General features: G+C 42.0%; 2 protein-coding genes across 4 annotated transcripts in view; both read left to right on the top strand.

Annotated features, from left to right (window-relative positions):
* The window catches only part of BMERB1 (bMERB domain containing 1), a 160,984-nt gene that overhangs the window by 13,702 nt on the left and 128,639 nt on the right, over positions 1-18,643 (top strand). The gene's annotated exons all lie outside the window — the stretch shown is intronic.
* On the top strand, positions 1,341-16,791 carry MPV17L (MPV17 mitochondrial inner membrane protein like). Of its 3 annotated transcripts, XM_059693250.1 has the most exons (4): positions 1,343-1,712; positions 6,229-6,299; positions 12,634-12,663; positions 13,082-16,791. In XM_059693250.1, the coding sequence occupies exons 1-4, from the start codon at positions 1,403-1,405 to the stop codon at positions 13,259-13,261; spliced, it is 591 nt and encodes a 196-aa protein (XP_059549233.1). In that variant the 5' UTR covers positions 1,343-1,402; the 3' UTR covers positions 13,262-16,791. The 3 variants fall into 3 exon arrangements, with proteins under 3 accessions (XP_059549234.1, XP_059549236.1, XP_059549233.1); XM_059693251.1 differs by lacking the exon at positions 12,634-12,663 and having other exon boundaries at positions 1,341-1,712; XM_059693253.1 differs by lacking the exon at positions 6,229-6,299 and having other exon boundaries at positions 1,341-1,712.

Genomic DNA, 18,643 nt, shown 5'->3' on the forward strand with positions numbered 1-18,643 from the left:
TCTGCTTCTCCCTTGACTATCTAGAACTTGAATTGAGGGCCTTGCCTACAATAAGAGATTATCAGAGCTAACCTTTTCTGACCTACCTGTTTGGCAGGACAAACCACTCGTTACTGAGTATCTGTTCTCCCTGTAATGTCCTTCAAAAGCCCCAAGGTGCATTGCCTCATCTCTAGCTCAGGACGTCTTACATACCTCAATCCCCCTTTCTATCTCTGCACTTCTCCTGTATGTGGGGTCTCTGACTCCCTCATGTATGAGGGGTACCCACACATATGTACGTAGCAGATTTGGTTGTTTTCTCTTGCCAATCTGTCTCATGTCTATTTGTTAGACCAGAGTAGAAAATGGTACCCTGCCCCCACAGTGGTTATGTAAGATGGGAACTCTGTACTATGGGAACTCTGTACTATTTTTGCAACTTTTTTTCTGTCTATAATTACTTATTTCAAAATTAAAAGTTAAAAATTTAAAAAGTAAGTAATATAGGGCTAACAAAGAAGAGAGAGAGAGAGAGAGAGAGAGAGAGAGAGAGAGAGAGAGAGAGAGAATGGGATTGGAAGTTACAGCAAAGGAAGAAATAACGGGGGAAGAATCAAGGAGAAACTGAGTTCCATGAGATCAGAGATTATACCTGCGGCCTGGGTCCCCAGTGACCCCTGCTTCTGGGACAGTGCCTTGGGAGGCACTATTCACCGCATCCCAAACTCTGAAGAGGAGAAGGCAGTAGGCCCATTGAGCTCTACCTCACATTCATGAAAAGCCTCAAAGTTTAAAATTTGAATTTGTACCCAAATTTAGATCGTGCGCTGTGTGTGTTGAAACTGAATGCCTTGCATGTAAACATTTAAGATACACTGCCCTCTGGGTAACTGCGTTTTGGTATCCATTCTTGTTTTCTCCCCTTCCTTTTAAACTTTTTTTTTTTGGGGGGGGGATATAATTCACATACAATAAAATCCACCATTTAAAAGTGTATTTAATGCCTTTCTGTGCAACCAACCCCACCCCCAATTAGCGGTCAGCTAGCACCCTCCCACCGCAACCCCCACCCTATCTATGGCCCCGTCCCTGACAGCTTCTGGTCTACTTTCTGAGGCCTCCATGGCTTTTTCTCTTCTGGGCATTTCTTGTGACTAGATCTCGCATTCCAGAGACCCGCCGCTTTTCGAAAGCTCAGCCCGCACAATGGCTGGTGGCCACGGGATTGGGCCAAACGGATTGCGCGGGGCACCCAATCGCTTTGGAGCGTCCGGAGGAGGCAGGTACAGGTGGCGGGAGGAGGCGCCGCGCACCCAGGCGGTGAAAGGCGGGCGCGGCCCCGGGAGCCCGCGGCGGGCGCCGGCGGGTGCGGCGGGTGCGGGCGGGAGCGGCGGGTGCGGGCGGGAGCCGTGCGCCGGGCATGGCGCGCTGGTGGCGGGCGCTGCCGAGCGCGGCCCGGCGCTTCCCGTGGCCCACGAACGTGCTGCTCTACGGCGCGCTCTTCTCCGCGGGGGACGCGCTGCAGCAGCGACTGAGCGGCGGCCCGGCCGACTGGCGGCAGACGCGGTGCGTGGCCACCGTGGCCGTGACCTTCCACGCCAACTTCAACTACGGGTGGCAGCGCCTGCTGGAGCGCGCGCTGCCCGGCCGCACGCCGCGCGCCGTCCTGGCCAAGGTGCTGTGCGACCAGGCCATCGCCGCGCCCGTGGCCGTCACGGCCTTCTACACCGGTGAGATGCCGGGGCGGGGTTCCGGGGGCCGGAGCTGGGGGGCGGAGGGTGGGGACAGGGGCCAGGCTTGGGGGAATGGAGGCAGGGGCCCGGACCGAGGCGTATAATCCTTAGTGGGAGGGTAGGAGTTCAGGGCTGGGGAGGGGGCTGGAGGTGAAGGTGCAAGGGCCCAGAAGTTTGGGGACCCGGGGTGAAGGGGGCCGAGGAGAAGTTGGGCGATGGCTGGAGAGGCCACGGATTAGGGAACCAACGTCCAGTGGTCAGGGATCAAGGGGACCAGGAGCGCAGTTGAGATTTGAGGGGCTGTACATAGTCCGAGGCCGGAGATTTCAGGGCGCGTGGGGCGTAGATTGGAATGGGGAGGCAGGGCTGGGGGCCATTTCCTCCTGAAAAAGGTCCACGTAGTGTCCAGGAGACCCTAGCTTGTGGTCACAGCAGCTGCAACCCCGCTGACCTAGTTGTGGGTCAGCCAGCCTGCCCCTGGGAAAAGCCATGGGGCCTTCTTTCCACTGGCGGACATTTCTTTCCAACACAACAACGAGACATGAGGGGACTCAGCACCATGGGGCCATTGTGGGCAGAACCTGAAATTGGGCCAGGTTTCCCAGAAAATTCAGGCTCGGGGCACTAGCCTTGCTTTGGTAAGATTTTCCTGTGGAAAAGGGGTGTGTGTGTGTGTGTGTCCCATCCCGACATCAAAAGCTACTGAAAATGTGAGGGGACCCCTGCCCAAGAGGACTCTGTACCTGTGAGGGCCCTGGGAGCTCCCTCCCCAGAAAACCTGTTATCTGAGGGCTGGGCTTTGGGAACCTTGCTCAGGTCCCTACATACCAAAAACAATGGAAAGGGCTCTGTGGCTTCCATCGTCTTCAATTTCCACAGCCTGGAAAAGGAGTGGGCAGGGGAGATCCTGGGCCTGGCCTTGGCATTAGGGATCACAGGTCACCCCAAGAAGGTCTTCTTGTCAGTGGCTGTTGGTGCCTTTTAAACCGGGTTGAGCCTGGCCAGCGTGGCTCAGTGGTTGAGCGTGGACCTATGAACCAGGGGGTCACTGTCCCATTCCTGGTCAGGGCACATGCCTGGGTTGCAGGCTCCATCCCCAGTAGGGGGCAATTTATGATTTTCTCTCATCATTGATGTTTCTATCTCCCTCTCCCTCTCCCTTTTCTCTGAAAAAAAAAAAAAAAAAGATATATATATAGTTTAAACTGGGTTGAGGTGGTCAAGTCACCATCTTGAAGAAACCTATACTGCCCCATAGATCTTATTTGCGGGGAGGGCAGATTCTATTCCTTTCCTCACAAACCCCACAGAAAACTCAAAGGACAGGACTGCTTGATGCAGCCTCAGCCAACCACATGGCTCAGGGGGTCAGTGAGGTCAGGGAAGTCATAGTAATGGAGAACCTGAGAGCAGGGACCCCCTGGTTAATCAGATATGTGTCTGCTCCCAGGGCATAACTTCCTGGCCGGATTTGCAAACTGGTTCATCATACCAGTTACTAGTGGCTTTGTACAGGGGGGGAAGGGGTTAGGAGCTGGGGGCTGTGAGTCTGGGAATCAGATTCCCATTTAATCCTCACACAACCCTGTGAGGCAGGTACTCGTATTATAATGTAGTCTTAAGTTACAGATTAGGAAATCAAGGCCCCAAGGGTTTAAGTGACTTGCCCCAAGACACAACTCATGCTGTTCTCAGTCTCCGGGACTGTTGTCAGTGTGCCTGATCAGAAAGGCAATTAAATAACAGTGCGTGGGGAACCCTGTGGTTCAGGCCTGAGGCCCCTGAAACAGAATCCTGCCCAGGTGCTTGTTTTGCTTCCAGATTTCTGGCCCAGTGTCCCTCACGTCCTGTTAAAATGCAGAAGGAAGGTGGGAGCCCTTGGGTTGGATGTTTGCTCCAGGCACTTACAACTTAGAAATTGCTTCTATCAAATGATCCTTTGTGCCTTGGGGAGCTTGAATAGTGATTAAGAATTCTGGCTTGGAATCTACACCTGGGTTGGTCTTGGACCACTACTATTTTTTTTTAATCCTCACCCAAGGGTATTTTTTCCATTGATGTTTAGAGAGAGTGGAAGGGAGGGAGATGGAGGGGTGGGGAGAGAAGAGAGGAAGAGACAGCATGTGAGAGAGACACATCAATAGGGGCCAATGCCGGGAGCCGGTCCATCCTTGCTGTTTCAAGGGACCTGGCATATATGGCATACTGTTCTTAATATGTTTGCTCACCTTCTTGGCGCTGTGTTTTAACCAAGGTCACCTCTCCGAGAAAGGTTGTTTCCCCAGGTAGGGATTTTCCCCTGAAGTTAGGGAGGGAATAAAACCTCTTAACTAAGTGCCAGGCGGGTAGTTAATCACTTTAACTACGAACAATCATGCTTAAGCTACATAATCTTTACTCCCTGGTATGGAGATAAGAAACGCCCTAACCTTTGTAATAGAGATTGATAGGATTGAATCAACTGGTATAAATACAGATGCAACAAGACAACAAGAGACAGAACTCAGAACACAGAACCTACTCAGAACCTAGGGACAGAACTTATAACAGAGAACTTAGAAGAGAGCCAAGAAGACAGAACCTACACAGAACCTACAGACAGAAGAACTTCGCTGGAGAGAACATGGCAAAAGATCCTGGACTGAACCTGACTACAGAAATTGGCAAGAGAACCTGACTAGAACCTGGCTACAGAACCTGGCTGGAGAACCAGCAGAACCTCTCTGGAGATCCAGACCAGAACTTGGCTGGAGATCCTGGCTGGAGATCCTGGCTAGGCTGCTGATCAACTGAACACCGTCTCCGTGTCATTCCTTCTTCGCCAAATCTGTCCACGCCTTTGGGGACCCCTGGACCCGCTGGGGCTGGACCCCGGCAGGCCAAGGATTGAACCTGCAACCCAGATACGTGCCCTTGACAGGGAATTGAATCCGTGACCCTTTGGTGCATAGGCCGACGCTCTAACCACTGAGCCTACAGGCCAGGGTAGTCTTGGCCCCCTATTAACCTTCCTGAACTCTTTTCCTTCTCTGAAACTGCGATCCTCAGCTGGTGGTTAGGAGGATCAAATGAAATAGTGCACACAAAGTGTTTAGCACTTAATTAGTGCTGGTTAAGTGGAATGAGTTTACCAATATGCCCCTGGGTTTTCTGATGAGTTCTGTTCTAAGAATCCCCTGCAAAGTGACTAAAAATATTTTATTTCCCCTTCCTCCTTATGCAATTTGAAGGAGAATTTTAAAAATATTTTTATTGATTTCAGAGAGGAAGGGAGAGGAAGAGAGAGATAGAAACATCAATGATGAGAGGGAATCATTGATTGGCTGCCTCCTGCAGGCTGGACCGAGCCCACAACCCAGGCATGTGCCCTTGACCAGAATCTAACCTGGGACCCTTCGGTCCACAGGCTGACGCTCTATCCACCGAGCCAAACCGGCTAGGGCTGGGGGAGAATTTTTAAAGCACTCATTTTTACACCCTTCCTCAAATGGGAGGGTTTCGTCCTTGTTCCCAGAATTTCTTTTCAGAGTTGTCAACATCAAAGTTTTCAAAATGTTTTTAGGAAGGCTGAATTGGAGTTCTGCTTTTCAATTCTGATTTAAAAGCCTCTTTCTTTGGTGGGAAACTTGTAGTTGCCAGAATACACAGGATCCGTTAGCCTTTTTTTAAAAAAAAGATAATTAAGTTTTAAAAATTTTAAGCATTTCACAGAAAATTTGAAAGGGAGAGAAAAAAAAGTCACCAATGGTCTCACTATACTAACACTTCTGTTTTTATGAATTTTCTTAGTTTTTTTTTTAAAAAAAAATCATTCCTCTATGCCTGCCAGGCATGGCTCAGCAGTTGAGCATTGACCTATGGACCAGGAGGTCAGAATTAGATTCCTGGTCAGGGCATATGCCCGAGTTTCAGACTTGATCCTCAGTGGGGGGTATGCAGGAGGTAGCCGATCAATGATTCTTTCTCATCATTAATGTTTCTATCTCGTTCTCCCTCTCCCTTCCTCTCTGAAATCAATTTTTTTAAACATTAAAAAATAATAAGCCTTAACTGGTTTGGCTCAGTGGATAGAGCGTCGGTCTGCAGACTCAAGGGTCCCAGGTTCGATTCTAGTCAAGGGCATGTACCTTGGTTGCGGGCACATACCCAGTGGGGAGTTGCAGGAGGCAGCTGATCGATGTTTCTCTCTCATCGATGTTTCTAACTCTCTATTCCTCTCCCTTCCTCTCTGTAAAAAAATCAATAAAATATATTTTTTAAAAAATAAAAAAATCATTCCCCTATAACTTTTATACTCTACTAATCTCACTTCATATTTATCATACCTTTAACAATTTATCTAGTTTTAGAGTGGAGATGATATTCTCTTTTCTATGTTGAGTCAGAAAGGACATATTGAGTGAGTGGTAGTGGTGGTTACTTTACATATAGAAATAGGAAACTTGAACTCTTTTACAGTATTCTTCCTATTTAATCTTTTAAAAGTCTTTTGATTTGTGTTTTTTGCAAATAGGTATGAGTATTCTCCAAGGAAAGGATGACATATTTTTGGACCTGAAACAGAAATTCTGGAATACATATAAGGTAAGATAGACTTTTGAAAATGTAAAAAAACCAAAATGTTTTTGTACATTTTTAACATTAAATACATTTTAATAAAAATATTATTAAATTAGGGCTACAGTTGGTTAGCACAAGGATACAATATTTTAATAGAAATATTACATTGATTTTGATAGATGAATCAAATGAAAAGAAGCTTTAAGGGTGTCTATCTGAGAGTCTCTGAATTGCATTCAGTGTTCACCATGATTCCTGATGTTCCTATATTTACTCTTACTAGTGATTATAATTTAGTGAATCTCAGAATCAAAGAGTTTATTGCAAAAAGCCTAGAATGTGAGTGGAATCATTCCCACATTCACAGTCGAGGTTTCCAGATGTGCATTCTGCTGAGTCCCTGCGAAAGGAACCTTCTTAACGTTACAGAGTGTTTACAGAGAAAGGTGGTACTCCCCAGGGTCATGTCTAGGCTTGAAGCAAGTCACCTGTTGTACTGTTTGTTCAATACAGGTATACACAGTCCAGTCTGACAAACATTAATTCATTCAGTGAAGATTTGTTGGGCAGGATCCTTAAAGCTTGGCAAAATCAGAGATGCGTTCCATCTCTGGCCTAGAGCATGTTTGATTCTGTTAATCACAAGAAGGTGAATTTTCAGGATTATAGAATATACGCAGACTGGCCTAGGACTTCACATGTACTTAATTCCCTATCAGGAACGGTGTCAAGCACACCTGGCAATTGCCTGCACTGCTTCTAGCATCTTCTATTGCATGACACGAAGCCCCAGAACCAGCATCACCCCCTTAGTGGCTGGAGGCAGCCGTCAGGGAGGATTGAAGCCACTGGCTTTCCCTGAGCTCCTACGCTCAGGGGCAGTTCTTTCTTTCATGGGGAAGAGTAACTGCTGTTTTTATGAATTTTCTTCGTTAAAAAAAAATTCCTCCTGTTACTTCTCTCAGGGCAGAAATTGTGCTCCCATGGGGACATCCAAATGTGATTTTCTTCTGTTTTATTTTGGAAAAAGGAACAAGTTTTCCCATGATGCCATAGATGCTATGGAAATATGTACATCAAACCTTTATAAAACAAGCAAGCAAGCAGAATTGTGAAAGAAAGGGGCTTTAGGCAGGGATGTGTAGATGTTTCAGATTCTCCTCCCTTCATGAAGACATGTGAGTTGTCTTTTTTGCATGTTGAATGCCATGCTAAGGATCTTGAACTCCAATAATAGTAGTGGCAAGAGAAACCAAATAAGGGGGCTGTTGTAACCAAGTTCACATGAGAAATAATGAAGGAGTAGGAATAGGAATGATTTGAGAAATATTTAGGCGGCAAAATAGGTAGGTCTGGGTGATTGGAAATTGGGGTTATGGGCAATGAGGACACATCTAGGATGACCCACAGGTTGTGACTTAAGGAACCTGAGATAGGACATAGAGGACAGTGATCCAATTTGAGAAACAAGATAGTTGAGTTCAGTATGGCAAATGTTGAATTCCAGATGCTTTTAGGATGTTCAGAGAGAGATGTCCAGATGCACAGAGGAGAACTCAGAGCTAGAGATAATAGATATGGAAGAAATTGGGATAAAACTAGGCTTTTGATAGAAGCTTGGCCAATGACAGGAGCACAGAGCAAAAGAAGCACCCAAAAGGAATCTGTCACAGAAGACTCTAATAGCCCAAGGGGTGTGTGGGAGTAGAATTGGTTCTTTGTTGCTAAGGAATTATCCCCCTGCCCAATCCATGTTCTTTTGATGAAGGTGGAAGGACATCTCTAGTTTATTTGTAGTTTACATGTACATAGTACTTGAGCTTTTGTGTGTGTGTGTTTTTTTGTGTGTTTTTTTTTTGCACAGATGGCATGCAATTTCTGTCTCCTTTCACCACCTGCAACATGGCAGTTCAGATATATTATCTCTTAGAAATATATCTGATAACACATTCTTCTCTTTTATATAGTTTTTAAAAGCTTTCATATGGAAATAATTTTAAAATTACAGAAAAGTAATAAGAATAGTTCCAATAATACCCATATGGGTGGCCTGAAGGGTGGGCCAGGTCACCTCGGGGGGGCTCAGTCTCCTTGAAGAGGGAGGTGCCCAGTTCCAGTCACTGGAGTCTCTGGTCCTCCTTTGACGGCTTCTCCCAGGAGTTCTACCAATGGCACCACCAGACATGTGGAGTCCACAGTGCGCCTTGTCCAGACCTGGACCCCTTGGGCCTTGGCTGACCCTTTTCCTGGCTCCTCCCCGAATCTCGTGTGGGTCTGACAGCAGCTACTGTGTGCTGACACCAGCACCATGCCAAAGCTGAGGATTTGGAAATGAACTTGAACTCCTGCCTAGCAGAAGTTCACCATCTGGAGGAAGAGACCTGCCTGTAAAAAGAGAACTTGCCCCTCTAATATTCGGTGGGAAGTTAACACCACCTTTGTTTGCTCTGACACTGTGCCAAACACTCAAAACATGCGTGAGAGGCCAGCCCAGGAGTCCAGGAACTGGCCCTCTGAGAGGTGGTTCTGTTCAGCCATGGGCTCCTGGCCCAACCTCATCTCATGCCTCCCTCTCTCCACTCTGTACCTCAACCACTCTTGAATTTTTTCAGTTCCTGGAACATGGCAGCCTCTTCCCACCCCAGCCTTTCCCAGACTCACACCTCCCCTTCCTTCGGACCTCAGCTTACACATCATTTCCTAAGGAAGCCTTTTCTGACTACTTATGCCCATTATAAAGTCTCCTAACCCTTGGAATTGCCTTGTCACAGTTGTAATAAATCACTTATTAATGTGGAAAAAATATCCATACGCCCTTTACCCAGATTCACCTATTAGCATTTTGCCCCATCTATTATTTGCTTGCTCTATCTATCCATCTGTCTATCTTTCTATCTGATAAGTTTTTCTGAATCATTTGAGTTAGTTACACACAGAATTACCATTTACCCCTAGATACTCAAGTATCTATTTTCTAAGGATAAAGATATTCTCATATAACCACAGCATAGTTATCAACTTCAATACATTTAACAATGATAATAATCTTTCTATATCTCCTACCATCCATATTCCATTTTTTAAAAAATATATTTTATTGATTTTTTACAGAGAGGAAGGGAGAGAGATAGTTAGAAACAGATGTAGCAGATGTGTGAAATTTTTGAATAGAGCTAATAATTTGCAAAGCAGTTTATTTTATCCTCTGGGAGAAATTGTAAGAGCAATATATACATCTTGAGTCACTTCTCAACAGTTTGGAATAATTATGCTTTTACCTGAAGTAATGAAAAACTTTTCACTGCGCTAAAAAAAAAAAAAAAAAGTCAATTGTAAAGTGAAGGCTCGAGGAGGCAATTTTTAAATGTGAATGTGTAGAAAGAATGATGAAAAGTGCAGGCAAATGTTAAAAGTAAAATCAGCAGTTTCTGTGCTTCCCCTGCCACAGACGGCTTTCTTCGTGGTCCCCTCAGGACATCTGACATTTGCTTCTGTGTCCCCTTCTAGGATGCTGTGTCCTTGTCTCTTTTTTATTCAAATTTTACTGCTTTTTTTTTTTTTTAAATATTTTTAATTGATTTCCGAGAGGAAGGGAGAGGGAGAGAGAGAGAGAGAGAAACATCAATGAAAAGAGAGAATCATTGATCGGCTGCCTCCAGCATGCCCCACATGGGATTGAGCCCAAAACCTGGCATGTGCCTTGACTGGGAATCAAACCATGACCTCCTGGTTCATAGATCAAAGCTCAATCACTGAGCCATACCTGCTGGGCCGAACTTTACTTCTTTTTTTTTTTTTTAAATATATTTTATTGATTTTTTACAGAGAGGAAGGGAGAGAGATAGAGAGTTAGAAACATCGATGAGAGAGAAACATCCATCAGCTGCCTCCTGCACATCTCCTACTGGGGATGTGCCCGCAACCCAGGTACATGCCCTTGACCGGAATCGAACCTGGGACCTTTCAGTCCGCAGGCCGACGCTCTATCCACTGAGCCAAACCGGTTCCGGCCATATTCCATGTTTGCCCATTGACCATCTAATGGCCTGTATAGCATTTCTTTTCCTCCAGCACAGGATCCAGTCTAGGATTAGGCAATGCATTTAGCTCCTATGTCTTTTTAGCTCCCATTAATTGGGAACATTGTCTTAGCTCTTTTAAAATCTATGGCAACACTGATATCTTTGAAGAATATAGTCCTCTCTTAAAAACACACAAAGCATTTGCTTTTGTGGGCGGGAGGTGGGGGGGATGTCTATTGTTTTCTATGATTAGATGAAGGTGATACATTCCTGGCTGGAACACCCCATCTATGCCGATGTGTCCTCAAGGTTATCACAGCAGAAGGTGCTTCTGTCTCTGGTTGGAGATGTCAAGGTGTCTGATTTTTCCACTGTCTACTCACTGTTTTTCCCCTTGAAGCTAATAAGCAATCTGTAGGGAGGCACTTTAAGATCATTTAAATAAATATCCTGCTCCCCATCAGAATATTCCACCCCACCCCCAGATTTGGCACCCGAATTCTGCCTGAACCAGTCTTGGCCGTTGTGATGGTTGCCAAATGATGAGTTTCCAACTCCAGCACCGGTTCCATATTTACCAGGTGGCGCACAGAGATCTGTCAACAAATGCCTGCTCTTGTATTCCAGTTATTTATTCATTTCTCTATTATCAGCTTGGACTCAAGGATTCTCATTTTTTCAGTGGCTTACAATTCATTACTGTGTGTAATTATCTTTGGTGCTTGAGTGTCTGGGATTTGGCCAGTGAGAGTCCCTTCAAGCTGGCTCCTATGTTCTAGTGACATCCATTGTTTGTTTTTTTAATCCTCACCTGAGGATATGTTTGTTTGTTTTTAAAAATATATATACTTTATTGATTTTTTACAGAGAGGAAGGGAGAGGGATAGAGAGTTAGAAACATTGATGAGAGAGAAACATCAATCAGCTGTCTCCTGCACACCCCCTATTGGGGATGTGCCCGCAACCAAGGTACATGCTCTTGACTGGAATCGAACCTGGGACCCTTCAGTCCGCAGGCCAACACTCTATCCACTGAGCCAAACCAGTTAGGGCGATATGTCTGTTTTTTTAAATTAATGTTTGTTTTTTAAAATTAATTTTAGAGCAAGGAAGGGAGAGAGAGAGAGAGAGAGAGAGAGAAAGAGAGAGAGAGAGAGAAGAGGAGAGGAGAGAAACATTGATTGGTTGTCTCCTGGACATGTCCCGACTAGGGATCAAACCCGAAACCTAGGTATGTGCCCTGACTGGGAATCGAGTTCTCACCCTTTTGGTGTTTGGGACCATGCTCCAACAAACTGAACCACCTAGCCAGGGACTCCCATTTTTTAAATAAAAAAATCACTTCCTCACTTTCATAACAAGATATTCCTGGCTTATCTTATATCTTTACTTGCCCTGCCCCAGCCCTGGGACCAGCCATTTCTTTGAGGAGTCCTTTTCCCTTTTAGTGGGGAATGAGGAGACCAGGATCTGTGCAATGCAATATCCTAGGTGATGTTATGTTCTGAAAGAAAAATATTGCCATAAGAAGTAAAGCCATGTTTGAATGAGTTTACTCTTCTGATCCTTTTTGCTAAAATAGTAAATTCTCAAATGAGTATATATTTTAAACAGCTTTTATCGAAATGGTTTATTGTAGAAACTTTAGGAAATACTAGTACAAGTTAGTAAAATAAAAAAGAAAGTAATACCACCTTTATATTACTAGTGTAATACTACTTTTAAGGACTGTTTTTTAAAACCTTTTTTTTTTTTTAGGTATAATTTACATACCAAGACTTGTAGCTTTGAAAAAAATCCATAATGATGACCATTTTTATCAGAATGTACAGGTTAAAGCCTGTTAAAATAAACCTATCTTAAAATATTTTGTAAAAAAACAAAAATGTCAGCTAAACTTATTCTGTCACATGAAACAGTAAAATATATTATTAGCAAGTCATTCCATAAAGAATGGATTTGGTATACTTTTAAAAATTTATTGATGATCCTTTTATAAATATGTTTCTTTATCATTTGCTTGGGCTAACAGGGAAATTTCAATATATAAATATATGTTGTTATTTTGAAGGCAGCTGTCTAACAGAATTGATAGTGATTCTGGTAGACTTTACATTCTGGATCTGTGAATATAACTAGTATAAATGTCTTGTACCTAACAGCTTTTCCCACAACTCCCCACCCTGTTATATGCAAGGGACCTTAAGTAGTCTAATTCAATCGGCTTAGTCTGAAATAAAATACCACCTCCGAATACTAGCTACCTGGTATTCCTTAATCTTTTATGGAACGAACTGTGATTAAAAGGCATTCTAATATATATTTTTAAATTCCAGAGTGGTCTGATGTACTGGCCTTTTGTACAGGTGAGTTTTTTTTTTAGTTCTTTAAATTCTTATAAAATTTTATTTAAACCGAACTGATGACATATGCCTGGGAGCAAGATCTCAAATGTTCCCTATTCAGGTGAGTTTTAAACCACTCAGAATGCTAACTCCTGGCTTTGGTTTATACCAGTAATGGCGAACCTTTTGAGCTCGGCGTGTCAGCATTGTGAAAAACCCTAACTTAACTCTGGTGCCGTGTCACATATAGAAATTTTTTTATATTTGCAACCATAGTAAAACCAAGACTTATATTTTTGATATTTATTTTATATATTTAAATGCCATTTAACAAAGAAAAATCAACCAAAAAAATGAGTTCGCGTGTCACCTGTGACACGCGTGTCATAGGTTCGCCATCACTGGTTTATACAGTCCTAACATCCTCTCTCTGTTACAGCTTACCAACTTCAGCCTTGTTCCTATTCAGTGGAGAACAGCTTACACGGGACTCTATGGTTTTCTGTGGGCCACCTTCCTTTGCTATTCACAACAGAGTGGCGATGGCACATTGACATCAGTTTTCACATTCCTTCATCAAAAGAAGGCCAACGAATTTGAAAAGCCCCCAGAGAAATGAGGAGTCAAGGATTCCCTGAAAGTGACAGTATCTTTTTTTTTTTAATTGCAGTGAGTTGCCTACTGATAAAATACTCTACTTACCTGCAGTCTATGCTCCATTTGGAAGAATTACTATTCCGAGACCCACTTGTTTCTTAATTATCAATAAGTACTTTAAATTTTATCCAAACCTTTTTTTCCTCATTCTACCTGAAAGTATTACTTCTCTAATATTTTCACTTCTTCAATACTTTGGTAATACCAGTATCAGTGGCAAAATGGCATTTAATAATAGTTACTATTTCTATTCTAATATTTTAATGCCATTTGATTATATTTAATTATTAATGCCATTTAAGGAGCCTGTTTTGATTGTATACATCTCTTTTCTAACATCTCAGGTTATTCCTAAACACTTTTGGATCTGATTACCTTTTATACCAAAAGTAGTTCTTAATAGTAAATTTCTATTTACATGGAACTCAAAGTCAAGATTGAATAACCAGATTTCCTCCACCCCAATACTATATAATCATTTTTTTGCTGAGGCTAAAGTTCTATAAGTATACTTTAAATCATAAAAAAATAGTGTATGATTGGTATGCCCTGTATAGAATATAGTTCATTGGCATTTTCTATTTTTGTAATTTCTAAGTTAAGTACTTTTTAGCTAATGTTTTATAGTTTTGAGCATATTCAGTACCCCATGTGAAATTTGACTTCTTAGAGAAATATACTGAGTGAAGTTTCTGGGGGGAAAAAAAAGACTAATTTCTCATCCATTGTAAAGAAGAACTCTATTTCATAGGTTTTTAGGAAAAAGTTACCCCAGATTTCATGCTGATGTTATATTTTTTAAAATCAATGTTTTAAACTAAATTTTTATAGGTAATCTTTAAGGTAGATAAGAGAAACTTGATTCAGTCTTTCAGATTTACTGTTTGTCTCACCTCAAAACAAGTGGGTTTAAAATTATATGAAAATCTCAAGGTTTCAGCAAATTTCACCTAAGAACTGAACCACAATTCTGTCTCTTCCAATGGAGTATTGCACAAATTTAAGATGTGAAGCACTAAAATGTTAATAAATTTATCTTGAGAATTTATATTTAAGATTAATTTAATGATCCATACTTAAAATTTTGAGCATATCATTTGTAATATAAATTTATGTCATAACTTTTAAGTATATGATTAATTTTATTTTACATTATTGGGACAACGGTAGGAAATTTCTAGATAAAATAACATGGATGGATCTTGAGAATATTATGCTAAGTGAAATAAGTCAGTCAGAAAAAGCTAAGAACCATGTTATCTCATTCATATGTGGGCTATAAAACTGAAACTCATAGAAATAAACAACAGTATGGTGGTTACCAAAGGGAAGGAATGGGGAGCAGTAAAGGGAAAAGGGGGTCAAATATATGGTGATGGAAGATGATTTAACTTTGGGTGGTGGGTACACAATGCAATATACAGGTCATGTATCACAGAAATGTACACTTGAAACCTATATGATCTTATTAACCAATGTAACCCCAATAAATTTAATAAAAAATAAAATAATTTACTATTTGCATTGTTTTAAAAGTAGTAAATGCCACAGAAAAGTTATTTCACAATACATAAGACAAATTTTGTCTTTAAAAAAGTATATGTAGAGTAACTATTGAAAGTACTACCTGTAATCTTTTAGCTGAAGTTCAGCATTATTTTATGATGGAAAAAGAGTGTTTTCATATTGTACAAAAGCAATTGGGAAAACAGACCTTGTGAATACTGTTAAGGAGAAAAGCGTTTTTTATTCATGAAAGTATGATAACCTTTACTCAATAATGTGTTACCCTGTAATATAGAAAATATCTAGCATGGCTTCTCTAAATTTTTGCAGATGATACACTTTCAGTTTTAAAAAAATATTTTTATTTACTTATTTCAGAGAGGATGGGAGAGGGAGAGAGATAGAAACATCAATGATTAGAGAGAATCATTGATTGGCTGCCTCCTGCACGCCCCACTCTGGGGATTGAGCCTGCAACCTGGGCATTGAGCCTGCAATCAGTGCCCTGGCCGGGAATCGAACCCCAACCTCCTTGTTCATAGGTCGATGCTCAATCACTGAGCCACTGCAGCTGGGCCACTTTCAGTTCTTAATGCAAATAATACAATGTTTATCTGTTTTAAAATGCTGCCAATCTTGGTAAAACACACTCGAGACCTTCTACTGTTTAGAACCAGGCAGGTGGCCGCCCTCTTCCTCCAGATTACCCTGTTCCCTAGGCTTCTTTAACTTGGCTGTGTGCTGCCCTACCATGTTTTGGCTCTATGTTTGCTCAGGCAAGGGCAAAACCTCTAATTCCTTTCCCTTAATGGAGTTGAGGTAGACTGGATTTTCAAAGCAACTTCACCTCCTATGTGTAGAAAACAAAAGGGAAATTTGGAGGATGTCAAAAGAGTTTCTTTAAAAAAGCTTACAGAATATGGATTTCTGATCCTCTCTTAGTTAGCTTTGAACTCAGACATCACAAATCCTGTCCTAGGTCCAGGCATTTGGCGTATTTGTCCCTGTAGCTCTGGTGGCTCCTTCCTGGTACTCTTTTCTGACTCCCTGGTTGTCACTGTATGATAATACACTTGGCCCTACTGCTACCATTAAAATCAGGAGTGCCCAAGTCTCATCCTGTTGGACTGCTGGTTTCCATTTTTAGTCTCTGAGGCAGGCCTCTTGCAAAAGTAGTTGAAAATGGTTTCTCAATTCAGGGGAGAGCTTTCCTTATACACAAATGAATGCAAGCACCCTTATAACAAAGGTTACTAAATGGGATGTAAAGAGGATAAACAACAGGATGGTAACTGTGTTAAAAGAAGTTCTAATTGGGAGTAGAAGTTAAAAAAAAAGATAATCTGGTTCTCAGGACATCCAATCTAATTCATCACTAGTTGCTTGAGCAGCATCTGTCACAAGTGGTCAATAGAAAGCTTGAATATTACTCAACTATTGCCACCCAGCCATAGGTTAACGGCAGAAGCAGTAGGTACTTTGAAGTCATGGTGCCCTGGGTAATCTGGGAAGGCTTCATGGCAGTGATGTCTGAGTTGGGTCTTAAAAGATGGAAAGTCACAAGAGTCTAAAGGTCTGTGAAGCGGAGGGTGATGGTAGGATCAGGTGAGATGAGATCCTGAAAGAGAGCAAAGAGAAAGAAAAGGCAGCCTAGCCAGTGTGGCTCAGTGGTTGAGCATCGACCTGTGAACCAAGAGGTCAGGTTTCAATTCCCGATCAGGGCACATGCCCGGGTTGCAGGATCAGTCCCCAGTGTGGGGCGTGCAGGAGGCAGCCGATCAATGACTCTCATCAGTGATGCTCCTATCTCTCTCTTCCTCTCCATTCCTCTCTGAGATCAACAAAAATATATTTTAAAAAAAAAGAAAGAAAAGTCATTTGAGCTCTAACACAGAGGGACATTTCCATCACCCGCTCCTCAGCTTTGAGTAATGTAGATGTTTCTATCCAGTGTACTTGTGATTAATAAAAGCTAATTTCCTTTTACCTATAGCATAGTTGGTTTGGTGAGAGAGAATTTGGCATTGTTCTAATACCAACTTTGAGTGGCATGTGAAAATATTTCCCACAAAATCTATCCAGTAAGGTGAGTCAGTGTACAGAATAATGGATTATTTGCCCACTATCCAGTCAGCGAAATTTGGCATTTAGCGGTTCCTATAAATGAAGGGTGCTTTGGGAAAACTTTATTTTATAATGTATGGATACTCTTTGGGCCACAATAGGAAAGCTAATGAACGAAAGGGATTGCATCTACTAAACGATAGTTTTACATTCTAGTACTTCATTAATAACTATAATTTTAGTTTTTAATACTTTTTAAAAAATATATTTTTATTGATTTCAGAGGGGAAGGGAGAGGGAGAGAGAGATAGAAACATCAATGATGAGAGAGAATCATTGATCGGCTGCCTCCTGCACGCCCCCTACTGAGGATGGAGCCCGCAACCCGGGCATGTGCCCTTGACCGGAATGGACCCCAGGAAAATTCTGTTTTATTTTTTCACAATAAAACCTATAAAGAGATTTAGTTTTGGTACTTCAGGTTGCACCTAAATAGGCCTCAAGATAAACTGTTCATCAAATTAAAAGTAGATAGTCTCTTTAGTTGAGACAAATTACCCAGAACTACAATTTCTAACCCATCCATCATTGCCATATACTTTCTTGACTGTTTTTCTTCCAAGCATCGTCAGCCTGTAGGATTCATCTGATGCTGTCCAAAAATACTTTTTGCTCCATGGGCAATTTAAATTTAGTTCAGTGGAATTTTCTACAGAGTGTTTGCCAAAACAAATTGTATCCAGACAGGCTTAACAATATTTTCTGGAGGCAGCTTTCATTTGAAATTAGGTTCATCTGCTGAAAGTATTAGAAAGTTAATGGATTTTTGTGCATGAAGCTTTTAACCTTGCATTGGCTTCATTTAATCTAGTTTTGTGCATAATGTTTAGAATCTAAAGGAACCAAATAACAGAAAATGCAATTAAAAAGTGATTGAATTTTTTTTTTTCTTTTAATACTTTCAATGGCCGGTAAGTGAAAGGAAAAATCTGGAGTTTAAAGATAAAGAACAGATAAAGATCTGTGAATAGTGACCAACCAAGTGGAGTAGAAGAGAGTAATAACTGAGTAACATTTTGGCATATATTAAAATCTTTCTTTTTCTAGTTCCTTTTTCCTTTGTAAGCCTGTCTTCCTTAAGTGAATATTTATTCACCCATATTTTCCTCTTTTTTTTTTTTTTTTTTTGGCAAAGGGCCATATCAAACTGTCTTCTGTTTTTAATTCCCGCCCCCACCCTCCCCAACCATGACCACACAAACACTCCAGGAAAGCAGGATAATTGTGGGGAGGGGAGGGATGAGACATATAAGTGACATGATTGCTATGCTTTGGAGAGATGGTGGCAGAGACCCCTCACTGGGTCTCTTCTTTCCTCGGGGGAAGAAAAGGTAAAAGGATCAGCCCTAGGGAGAATGTTGAAGTGAGTAAACATTCTGGAGGCAGCTTCCATTTGAAATTAGGTTCCTCTAAAAGGAAATTAATGGATTTCTTATGCCTAAAGATTTTGGGTTTGCACTTCCCTTTCTTCTTTTTGTTGTTGTTAATCTGTACCTGAGGATATTTTTTTCATTGATTTTTATTTTTTATTTATTTTTTATATATTTTATTGATTTTTTACAGAGAGGAAGGGAGAGGGATAGAGAGTTAGAAACATCCATGAGAGAGAAACATCGATCAGCTGCCTCCTGCACACCCCCTACTGGGGATGTGCCCGCAACCAAGGTACATGCCCTTGATCAGAATCAAACCTGGAACCCTTCAGTCCGCAGGC

The sequence above is a fragment of the Myotis daubentonii genome, chromosome 4 (assembly GCF_963259705.1).
Source record: "Myotis daubentonii chromosome 4, mMyoDau2.1, whole genome shotgun sequence".
Classification (NCBI taxonomy): domain Eukaryota; kingdom Metazoa; phylum Chordata; class Mammalia; order Chiroptera; family Vespertilionidae; genus Myotis; species Myotis daubentonii.

Coding starts and splice junctions, on each gene's coding strand:
- MPV17L (XM_059693250.1), top strand. CDS start 1,403: ATGGCGCGCTGGTGGCGGGCGCTGCCGAGCGCGGCCCGGCGCTTCCCG. Junction 1,713..6,228: donor CGTCACGGCCTTCTACACCG/GTGAGATGCCGG, acceptor TTTTGCAAATAG/GTATGAGTATTCTCCAAGGA. Junction 6,300..12,633: donor AATTCTGGAATACATATAAG/GTAAGATAGACT, acceptor TTTAAATTCCAG/AGTGGTCTGATGTACTGGCC.